The 12,195-nt window shown below is 44.5% G+C and overlaps 1 protein-coding gene across 1 annotated transcript in view; it reads left to right on the top strand.

The window, feature by feature from the left end:
- The window catches only part of Dock2 (dedicator of cytokinesis 2), a 409,830-nt gene that overhangs the window by 332,556 nt on the left and 65,079 nt on the right, over positions 1–12,195 (top strand). The window contains exons 30-32 of the mRNA XM_040748446.1: positions 3,616–3,694; positions 9,943–10,043; positions 10,134–10,192. Coding sequence (XP_040604380.1) covers positions 3,616–3,694; positions 9,943–10,043; positions 10,134–10,192 — 239 coding nt within the window. The remainder of the gene's footprint in view (positions 1–3,615; positions 3,695–9,942; positions 10,044–10,133; positions 10,193–12,195) is intronic.

Here is a 12,195-nt window from a genome sequence, read left to right as displayed (position 1 = left end):
TGTGTTTGAGTGCCAGTGGCCATATGCCATAGTGCATGTGTAGAGGATAGAGGACAAAGCACAATTTGCAGGAATCCTAACTCAGTTTGGCAGGCTTAGTGACAAACATCTTTATCCATAAGCCGTCTTGGTTCCTCTTATCGATGATGCCAGTGAGATTCTGGGGAGGTCAAGGTCATAACTCAGAAGGATGGGAAGTTGACCAGGCAAAGCTTGCTGCCGCCCTTGCAGTAGCCCTGTGCACAGCACCTGGTGCAGAGCGGACATTCTGGATGCAATGTAGCCTGCTAACACACCATGGATAAGAGGTGTTCAGTTGAGATTTGAAAATGAACTTTGTTTAAACAACTTATGTTCATTGCTAAGGACAACAGAGAGTTGAGTGTGTTTTTATTTCTACCCACTTGAGAACAATGTTTTAAAGAAGAAAAGAGCCTACACAACACAAGAGTTAAGTAGGATTCTTATAATCAGTTATCGAAGAAGCTAGGAGGAGGGGATACACCTGACTCTCGCCACAACCAGCACACGGCTGATCAGTTTCCAGTCATTAGCCCAGACAGGTTTAAACTGACAACCTAAATAATGTCTATCTGGAGTTACTGATAGCTTTGTTGCTACCAAGAATGTAAAAGCCCTCATTTGAGTATCACAAATCAGCTCCTGAGATGTTTGTACACAATGTGACTGCCACTCAATGTACTTCCATCTAGAGAATCAGATAGCTAATCTTTAAGGAGAAAATATAAATATTGTTTCAAAGGCATCTTAGCAAATGGGAAAATGCAAAACCAAAGAAATCCTGCTCTTTGACAGCCTGACAAGGTGGTGGATTTTGTGGGATTTTCCATTTCTATTGTTGTGTGGTCCTACCTGGCTCAAACCTGATTGCTGGAGATTCCTTGTTTGCTGTTGTCTTTTCAACTGTTGGTGTCTGATTTTAGAAGGAAAATTGGGTAACCAGAAGGATTCAAAGCCCTTCTGACTACTGTGCAGTTGCAGACTCTGGGTTGGGTACTGTGATTGGTACACACTGGGTACTTACCCATCATTCCATGCAGCAACTCCAGGAAATGGCTCCCTCACCACTGTGTAGCAGGGAGGAACCTAAGACTTCAGAAAGATAGTCACATGACCAAAATCCACAGAGCTGTAAAGTAGCAAAGTCAGAAATAACATGTTGGAGTGTGTACATGTTCCAAATTTTGTGATCCCAACACCAAATGTGCTGCCCCGTTTTTCCCCCTAACAAACAACATGGTAAATATTTAATGAACAGCCGCTACAGTCCAATTGATAATAGGGCCCCCACAAGGCAAATACTTGAGTACCCGTCATGTTCAACCCAGTCAAAAGATAGCATCAGTTTTTATGCACAGCCCTCATACGCTCTGAGAGTATCCTCTTTTATTTCCTGGAATTTCTCTGGCTTCAGGATGCTCAGGAGGGGTGTGTATGAATGCACTGGTACCTTGGAATTAGTGATCCAGAAATAACTTCTAACCACTGAGGAGTGGTGAGAGTGGTATTAATAGCCCAGCTTATTTGTCTCCTAGGATGGGACACTTCTGATGTGCCAATGTGTTGTATATATGGTCTCTTACTGGCTTCTAAGCAGAATGGATCTCAAATTATTACCTATACTTGTCAGCACTTCCTGTAGTGTCTTCCTCTGGAGCCTCAGGCAGAGTGTAGGTATTTCCTGGGACCAGCCATTCAGAAGATAAGAAGATATTGATTGCCTGCTGCTCATCAAAAATGGTGGGACCAAGGTGGTAGAATGTTGGCTTAGTGTGCATATAATTCTGAGTTCAATCTGCAGGACCGAGAAAAGAAGGCAAAATCTCAAACACAGGTACACAAAGTCGCCTTGGCCACATCTCAGTTGGAAGGCAGCTTTAAAACTCCCGAAGAGTAATGATTATGGCTTTGTCCCCATCTGTAGCAGTGGGGTGAATGAAGTAGGTGCTCTAGATCTATTCTGAAAGCAATTCTGAGGATGTGCCCAGACAGGCGGAGTGTTGGGTAGGAGACAAAGACAAGGCCAGTGTTATCAGAGCTGGGTCTCTTTCCTCTTTTGGGAGCAAGTGCAAGTGGGGGAGGGGCTGTGTTCTTCACTTACATGGAAAAACTACCAGGGGAAGTGGGGACAGAAGGTCTGTGTGAGTTAACTTTGGTGTCAGAGTCAGAAAGCCTGGATACAAGCTGGAGCTCACGAGAGGCCTGAGATGAAGATGCAAATTGGGAATCAAGCATGTGAGCATGAGATGTTCCTAAACCCTAAAGTGTGGCCTGGTGTAGGAAACAGACACAGCCATCCAAATGCGTCCTCCAGGATCACATAGAGTGCTGCAAATGAAGCTGCAGGGAGCATGCTTACAGTCCTGCCTTGTGAGAGGCTCACGGCCTAGGACAGAGGTTTGGCTACATGGAGACAGATAAGATGTCAGGTGTGGTAAGAAGAGTACAGAAAGTGTTCAGAGAGTGAGAAAGTGGGCAGTGACCTATGCACGGGAGAATGATCAAAGGTTTTCAGAAGTAGTGCATTCTGGGTGTTTTCTACCTGCGGCTCTGGGCTTCATATATCCCAGGATAGCAATGAATGTGTCCCAGCACATTTATGGATGACAAAAATCACATCACAAAGTCCAGAGGTTGGACAGGACACCCTCAAGTACACACAGGGAAAGCATAATTTTAATTTAGAGGAATTGGGACAGACTATAAAATGAAAACATGTCACCAAGTACTCAGGAAGTGACCTGAATCACAGGGTGATAGTGAAAGGAAGAAAGGGTAGGGCCAAAGCATGAAGACCACGGAGTGTAAGGAGACTCAGCTTATCCATGGGCAGTGGAGAACCATGGAGGCCATCAATGAGGCTGTCCCGTAGGACCGGGTGTCCCCAAGAATGGCAGAGGGAGAGAAGAGAAGCCTTAGGAACAGTCAGTGGGGAAGGAGGAAGGGAACCAGGTGATCAGAGAGACCTGGAGGGTGTAGTTGACAGCAGGTACCGAAATGTGAAATGTGGGTAATGCTTGACTAGCACTGGGTCTTGGAAGCAGGACTAGAACTGAGGTGCTTAAAGGAGGTACAAGGTGCAGGGGAAGAGTGATCACGGGAACATTGTCTGTTATGGAAAAAAAATCCGAGAAACCACAAAACGGTCCATCAATAAGAAACTGATTAAGTAAGCTGTGATGCAGCCAAAGAGTGGAATGCTCTTTGGTGATTAAAAACAATGACGTGTGGCTGCACTCACTGGTGTGAAAGGAGCACAGGATTTATTATTGAGTAAAACAGGCAAGCTATGAAACCGCATTCATTATGTAATACCATTTATCAAAATGACATCCTTAAAGTATCACTCGTATAGGTACTTCTAAGGAGACCTTTGAAATGATGCTTGAATGTAAGACAATACAAATTCCTAAAAAGTCAAATAGACAGTTGTTGAATGCTAGCGAGGCAGCTGCAGCCCCTGTGGTGATGGGCACTAGTCCCCATCTGACAACCAACCCTGCTCTGGGAGAAGGTGAGGAGATTTTAGTCCGTTGTGAAGAAGAGAGAGAAAGGAGGCTTGGGTGATCCAGTAACCTTGTTTTTTCTTCCCAGGGTCTTCCTGAGAGCTATCAACAAGTTTGCAGAAACCATGAACCAGAAGTTTCTAGAACACACAAGCTTTGAGTTCCAGGTGAGTGTGAGATGTTGGAGATGTTCAGGGCCAACCTGGCACCATTGGGCTGACTACGCCATCAGCCACCTGCAAGCACTCAGAAGCCTTGCATAGTCTCTGGAGATGTGCAGAGGGGATTGGGAGGGGAGAGGAGGAGCTCTGGTGCTGTGGCTGGGACTCATATGCAAATGTGATCTCCTACAACAGAGGCTTTCATTTACTCACTGTCTAGCAGTGCCACCTTTCAAGAATGAAACGTTTTCTTAACTGCTCTGTTCACTGGCGCCTAGAAGCAGCCAGTCACAGACACTGAAGTCTGGTTTCCAGTAAAGCTTGCAAGTACATCTCTGTGACTTGGGGCCTCTGAGACATTCAGGGGATGATAAGAATGTCCCTGGGGTAAGCAGAGTGATGTCCCTGCTGAGGCCCACAAAGAAGGTGCTCTTCCAATGCCTGATGGGAATGTCTGTACTGCTGCCCATGCATTACTGTGGGAGTGAGAGAGAAAACCCCACCCTCCAAAAAACCCTTCAGGGACATCTTCAAACTTAGAGCCTCTTGTAGTAGAGACTAAGGGAAGGGGAATCACCTAGTGCAGTAACTCAGGACCATGCTGTTTGCTTCCTGCATGTCTGAGATGTTGTGTTTCTATCACACTGGCCTCTTGAGCTCAGTGGATCAGGCAAGGATGTCATCCTACCCGAGGGATACATCTGTAAAATGCCAACTGCCCTCCCACTTTAAGAGAACTTCCCAGCCCAGGGGCATGCTGGGAAAGCTTACCAGTCAGCTGCTGTTGGAAGGGTTGCTCCTTATAGAGTCTATCCTGCCTGGCTCCTCTCTGAGGTTTGTCCAGTGACCCTGCCGTCACAAGGTCATATCTGGGCTTCTTGATCAATGCTTTTTTGTGGCACTGACTGGCATTTGAAATCATCACTCTTGATCCTCTGTTCATTCCCATGCATGTTTTCTGTTCTCCTTCTGGTAAAACGTGACTACAAAGAACAAAAGCCTTGTGTTCACAGCCACTCCGTGCTCTATGCCTGGTGTACAGTGTGTTCCCTGAGGGAGGTGACACCTGGGCTGAGACCTGTGTCCTACACCCAGCTGGGAAGATAGGTTGAGATATCTTTGCTATGCTAAGATGATGAAGGCCCTATTCGAACAAGCTTCTTGCTCTCTCTCCCATGACCTTGCAGTCAGATCAGGGAACTAAAGTGACCAGTGTTCATGATTTAAAAAGCAGCTGCCATTTTCCCATAGTTTATGTGGCAACTCATAAGAAATAATGCTAAGGACCATCTAGCCCCCCTGCAAGTTTGATACTGCTGCCAGCTGGTTCCGCCCTGAAGCTGCAGGAGTGAGACCATACACATAAAGCCTGAAGTCAACGCCTTGATGCTTTTGGGACTAGAACCTTCAGTGGTTGATGTAGGCTTCCATGTGAAACCATGGCCACACTCTAGATTCAGAGTGTCACTACAGTGTTGGGTGAGGGTTTCTTTATGGATAATATATCTTTCACGGGGCAATGAAACATGTCACTCTGGCTGTTTAAAATCAAGAGAGGTTTCATTTCCCTTAAAATGTAGCACAGATGCCCGCAGGCTCCACTTGAAAGCCTGTTCAGAGAAGTGGATATTGTCATTGTATTTGGAGGGACATCTTGGAACAACATAGCTGGGGGCCAGAAAGGCAGTATGCGACCATTAAAAAAGCCAGCTGGTTTGTCACTTTCCCCTGGTGTCAACAATTCCAGCCTCAGGACCTGCTGGTCTGACTGCCACTCTCCTCCATGGTCTTAAACAGGTACTTCCCCACAACAGGAAGAGCTCCAGTCCTCTATGCTGTCCTTTTAGGTTTCATACAACTTTCCCGAAAGAAAATTTGCATACAAAAGATACCTAGGAAATGGACACCCCATATATGCAAACGTTAAACTTATGTAAACTTATGAATCTCATGGTTTTGGGTAAAGGGCTTCACAGCACTGTGCCTTGGTTTCTTCAGTGTTAAATGAAGATACCATTAGTGGCTATCTCTTTGGGCAGCTCTAAGTGTTAGGTGAATTGATTCATGTAAGACACTTAGAATAGTTCTGGCAACATAAGAGCCATTTAATAAACAACGTTACCTTGTTAGCACCATTTTGATGATGGTGGTGATGATGCTGAACATGATGATGACCATGATGGCAATGGCAGTGGCAGGGTGGGGGGCAGGCGGTGGCAGCAGTGGTGGTGCTTATTGTAGTGACCTTAAAAGTATCAAGGCTAGGAACTCAGGTCAGTTCTTGACAGGCAAGCCAGCAGGGAAGCAGCTTTTTGATCACACAACATAGCCCGAGGCTGTCACACCCACAGAATTCTGTAAACCATGGAAAGGAGCCAGGAACACAGAATCAAATAATTCTTTTCTAATGAGGCTTCCTTCCACAGATATTTTGTGAAAAGTACCCCCAAAACTGGGTCATTTTTCAGTCGTCTCTTTTTCTTTATCCCCCATCTTTTCCTCCCCCATGTGAGAATGGATTTGTTTTCTGTACCCTGTCTGGAACACCCTGGGCTCCTTCTTGTGGGCTCATGTATTATGCATGTGATACCAGCAGGAACCACCTCTGTGTAGAGCAGGGGCAGGGGATAGGAGATTAGCTCTAACCTCTCCTCTGAGTGGTGGTTTTGCAATTCAAAGGGCAAAAAGCCAACATTTCCATGGGTACCACTCCATAGGTGCCAAGGCCTGAGCATTATAGAAATGATGATTTCTGCTAGGAGCTAAGATCAGTGGTGCCCTCTGGATGCTGGGACTTGCTGCTCATGGCTGTTTGTAAGGTCACAGAGACCAGATGAGGGGATGAATTAACCTTGCAGGAACTTGTACTGAGGTTCCAGTATACTTCATTATGGAGTTCTGCAATTCCACTACTAAGCATAGACTCAAAAGGAAATCAGTGCCAAGGGGACATTATTCATTCTTATGTTCATTGTTATGTTGTGGACATGGCATCAATCTGCATGTCCATCATCAGAACAATGCATAGAGGAAATGTCTTATACACAGTGGAATACTATTCAGCCATTGTAAATAAAACCCTGTCTTTTGCCTTAGCTTAAATAGATCCTGGGAATATTATGTTAAGTGAAATAAGCCAAGGCAGAAAGACACATACATTGTGAGTTCATTTGTATATAGATTCTATGAAAGCTAATTTTGTGGAATTAGCAAGTAGAATGAGAATTATGAGAAGCCATCATGGATCTAGTGTCCTTTACATTAGGAAGTCTGTGCAGTCAGTAACAATGTGTATCTTAAAACAACTAGGCTAGAGACGTTACCACAAAGAATTGATGAATGTTCAGGTGATGGATATACTAATTGCCCAGTGGTATACATGTATCTAAACTTCCCATTGGAACCAGCAAATATGCAATACGATGATGTGGTAATTTAATTCAAAGCTTTTTAAAGCAACAGAGCTCAGGAAAGAGATCAACTTGGCTCCCAAATGCCACATTCCCAGTTGGATGGAGCAATTCTCTTCCCTGTGGCCCTCAGGTTTTTTTTTATATCTAAGTGAGGAGAAAAACACAAATTTTGTCACTTCTCAGGGATTTGATTTTGTTTTTTAATTATGTATATGTGTGTGTGGGTTATGTGTATATGTGTGTGTGATGCCCACAGAGGCCAGAAGAGGGCACCAGATTCCCTGCAGCCAGTTGCAAGTTGCTATGTGGATACTAAGAACTGAACCCAGATCCTCCACAAGAACAGCTAGTGCCCTTAACCACTGAGTCATCTCTCTAGCTCTTTGCAGGGGAGTGGTTGATAAGAATACATATAAAGTGTGGCCATTCACTGTGAACTCATTCCACAAATACTGTTTTGATACATGCTAGGTCAGGCATACAGCTAAACATCATGTCTATCAAAATGATCAAGTAAATGAAGTCTTTGTCTCTATGAGCCTCACATTCAGTAGTGAAGATAGAAAGCAAATTCCTTGGTTTAAAATATGTCATCAACGCTGTGAACAGGGTGTAATGAGGATGGATGCCAGCAGATCTGCTTTAGTGTGCAATACTGGGGAAGGCTTTTGTAGGAATTGATGTCTAGACCTATATTGCAAGAGTACATGGGAGTTTGCTAGGCAGGATCTCCTCATTTAGTCCTTATAACTACACCCTTTGGGGCCCATTATCCTCATTTTCCAGGTGAAGGAACCGAGTCTCAGACAGGTAGGGTAGCACAAACCTGACTGTGGGGATGGTAATTAGATTGTGGCCCTGGAAAGCATCCTAACAGTATCCACAAAAACAACAGCAAACAGTGATACCTCTCTCTGTCCGGCAGCTCTGTGATTCCAGCCCTAGGAATGCCCACCACACAGAGAGATTATCATGTGCAGAGAGGTTTAAGTGAGGATGTTAATATACTGCTACTGGTGGAGAAAGAGAAGTGGGACGAAGCCATGTCTACATGTAGGGGAATGGTTAAAGGTGAAATAACCCTTATAGAAGGAATACTGCAAAGTGATAAAAGAGAGTGAAGCAAATATGTGTTGTTCCTGGAGAAGGACAATATAGACGGGCGAAGAGAGAAGCAGAGAACAGCAGGCCTGTTTTTGGAGGATGCCCACATGTGTATTTATTTACATAGAAAGTTCTCTGAGAGGATACCAACTCACAAGCTCCATTTTCTTCTGCAGAATTAGGCTGTGGTTCAAGGAAGGATGTTTTGTTATAGAAACGTTTGCTCCTATTCAATATTAAAAAGACATATGCATGTTACCTCTATGACTTTTTTGGTTAATTAAAAATAACTAAATTCTCCTTATGACCACTAGTGATATAGTTGTGTGTGACCATGTGAAATATGATTCTTATAGTTTCCTTCTTTGATATAAAGTAGCTCTTGGAAAATGGTGCCCCGGGCAAGCTAGTCTCTGAAATTAGACCTCTAGATCTATGAAAGGTATGGCTTTTAACAGTCACAACATTGGCAGAAGTGCCTATTTGCAGCCTGTGACTGGCCTGCTTGAATGGAAGGCCACAAATTTCACTGCAGGGCAGTCTCTGTTGCTGCTGGCTCTGTCCTTTTGCTACACAGTATACAAAGACTTAACAAGTCAGGCATCTTAAAACACTTTCCCTTGAGCATCCAAGTTGCTAGGCTCTGCTTCGATACAAAATGATCCACTTGGATAATGAAAAGAAAACAACAATGAGACCAACAGGTACTTATAAGCTCTTAGTGGTCCATGTGCTATAAACGCCTTTACTGCAGCCCTCTGCGATGAGTACCAGGTCACCCCAACTTTGCAGATGAGTTTGCCGAGGCTCAATAACACCCAATCTGGACCATCATCTTCCTGGTCTGTGGCCCATCTCCATGTTCATCCTTCTGAATACTTTTCATTATATATATATATATGTATATGTATATATACATACATACATATATATGTATATATACACATACATATGCATGTATATATATATATATATTTATGTTGAATGTTTGTTCTGCTCTGTCTTACCACCAGCTGGGGGAGCAGATTCTACCAGTCTCCTTCACAGTCAACAGCAGATCATATACCTGGAAAGCTTACAGCAGCTAAGGACATACAAGCTGGCAAAGAGGGGTTCTAGCCTTAAAAAGCCCCCAAACCACACTCACTGTTTTATTTTTTTGGTAGCTGTGTCTCTGGGCCTTACTTCCCACCCCCTGGAGGTATGTGATGCTGCTGATGTTCCCAGAACTGGTCTTTAAGTCATTGAACAGAGGGGACAGCAAGTGCAAAGTGAAAAGCCAGAATGGATTACAGGCTGGCTCCTAAGAGTTGTCAGGTTAATCAGGGAGGATGCCCAGGAAGCTCTGACTTCCCCCCAGTAGCCTTATCTTTCACACATCTGTAATTTCAGGGCAGGAACCAGCCCACCAGTCAGGGTGAGTTATTTGTCTCTCAAAAACCAAAACAACAAAAGCACTACCCCGACAAGAATCCATCCCTAAAATTCTACTCAACCAAGCACATTGTCAGAGAAGTGAAGGCATAGCCAGTGCCTGGAGAAAGCCATCCATTGTCCTTGCTTTGGCCAGGATGTTAATTTCAGAGTCTGTGCCAGTTAGAAAATTGCAGAGCACACAATTAAACTAGTCTTGCCTCTGTCGTCTGCCATCTTTATAAATTATTCACGTTACACAGTGTTCAATATGCTTCTCCTCCTTCAGACCCTCTCCATGACTGTTCTCCTTTTCTCTTACAGCTGTGGAACAACTATTTTCATCTGGCAGTGGCTTTTATCACCCAGGACTCTTTGCAGCTGGAGCAGTTTACACACGCCAAGTACAACAAAATCCTGAATAAGTAGGTTGCAGTCTTGGATATTTTGAAGGGGCAGGGCCTCATGAAATGCACTGGGATGCAGTTTGAAGCACATGATTTTGCTTCTTCTAGGTACGGGGACATGAGACGGCTCATTGGCTTCTCCATCCGTGATATGTGGTATAAGCTTGGTGAGTAGGCGCCCATGCCAGAAAGATGTATTTACATGCTTCCAGTGCCTTCCTGAAGTCCAGCACCCATCCCGTCCTTCCCAGCATATGTGAATCTGCTTCTGTCTGGTGTTCCTGAGAAAGATGCATTTACATGCTTCCAGTGCCTTCCTGAAGTCCAGCCCCCACCCCGTCCTTCCCAGCTTCTGTGAATCTGCTTCTGTGTGGTGTTCCTGAAGACCTATGAAGTCAAACAGGAATTTGTAAGAGGGAGGATGAGGCAGGGCTACGGTGGGAACTGCCTATGTGTGTCACAGGAATACTTGCTGCTGATTGGCAGTAACTATTCTACATCCTGCTTCTTGTGTGATGCAGTCCATAAATATGTTCGAACCTCACAGGGTGGGAGAATGGATTCTCCCGGGAATGACTCCAGAAGCTGCCCCTTGTCACAGTGAGCTGCAGGTATGGCTTGTGGCTAATGGTGAAGGGAGAGACATTCTGAGTGAGGCGTGGACTAAAGAGATCCTACAGAAACTTCATATTCAACCTTTAGGACCACCCTCCTTTCTCTTACTGATCAGAAAACTTGAAACGAGAAGTTGCTTTCTTGATCTCAGACAGCTGGAAGTCTCAGAGTATAGTTTTCATTTTATGAGCATAGCAACAATTAATATTGCTTATGGGTAAAATTCTGGATAAAAAAATGGGTGGATGAGTCAATGATGAGTGAGGAATTCCATCTCTGACATTTGGCTTTTTCCTAGACTCTCTTGTGGACAATTGTTCTGCTCTGGGCTTAGCTATTGGCCCTCTGCAATAGAGGCATTTATTAGGGGATTTGCTTCTTGGTTTTGATCTCTATGACCATTCCCACTTGCTCAGAACTCTCCCCTAAGATGTTCTTGATGACTTTTAGATAAGGGCTATCCTTTGCTAGGAGTGGGAGTACAGTACAGTAGATAGATGACCAGTCTGGTTTCTATGGTTGTTGGCAATATGAGACCCCAGCTAAGTCTATACACTTGATGATAGGGACTTCACGAGTTGGCTCACAGAGTCTAAAGCAGAGCAAAGGATCTATGTCCAGAACAAACTGTCACAGCTCTGCATGGGGCCTTGCTTAATCATGTACAAGCTATCCTCAAGCAAGAGAACTTAACATCCCTTGTCCTAAGTAAAGAAGCAAACACCATCTCACAAGGTGCCTGTGAAGGTCATAAGAGTAAAGACTACTAGTTGTGGAGGTCTGCGCACACGTGTCAGAATTCTTATTCCTATTCTTACTCTGGTCCAATAAGATGAAATCTAATAGGGCTGTGCAGGCCCCTCCGTCACCAAAGCTCAGTACAGTGTACATCACTAAGTTCCAAAGAATGGGGTCCTGGCAATAATCTGAAAGAGTGAAGTAGGGAAGGTCCTATAGCCCATAGAGATTCTACGGTAAAGGTACTGCCAATATTTGAAGTAGGCTAACCTTTGGCTGTAGGGGCCATCCTGGGGTACTGGGTCATCTTTCTGGGCTCTATCCTCTAAGATGCTGGCACTCTTCCCAGCTATAGCAATTGGAACCTCTTCAGATATTGTGGCATGTCCCTTAGGGAATGTCTTCTTATTGTGTCCTTTGTCTGGCTACTTTGGATAACGAAAGGGCTATCGGAAATACTTTGTCACACTTCCCTTTTGTGTTAGTTAGCTTTTTGTAACTATGAACACAATAGCCAAGAGGACAACGTGAAAAATTCCTTAATTTGACTTGTGGTTTCAGATGCTTCAGTCCGCCAGCAATGGCTCTGTGGATTCAGAGCTGCGATGAGCATCTTGGCAGCACAGAAGAGTGTGGCAGAAGCTCCTCATCTCCTGCTGGAAAGGAAATGAGTTAAGGGGTGGCAAAACATAGCCCCACCCCACCCTACAATGGCACACAGCCTCTTTCTCTTTAAGAGACCCTGCCTCTTAAAGTTTTGTTCTCCTCCAGAAAACAACTGACACCAGGTAGAAAGCTAGAAGCCAAGCCTTTAAGA

This window comes from Mesocricetus auratus, unplaced genomic scaffold, assembly GCF_017639785.1.
Source record: "Mesocricetus auratus isolate SY011 unplaced genomic scaffold, BCM_Maur_2.0 Super-Scaffold_100007, whole genome shotgun sequence".
Lineage (NCBI taxonomy): Eukaryota > Metazoa > Chordata > Mammalia > Rodentia > Cricetidae > Mesocricetus > Mesocricetus auratus.
Note: the sequence above shows the minus strand (reverse complement) of the source record. Positions and strands in the feature narration are given on the sequence as shown.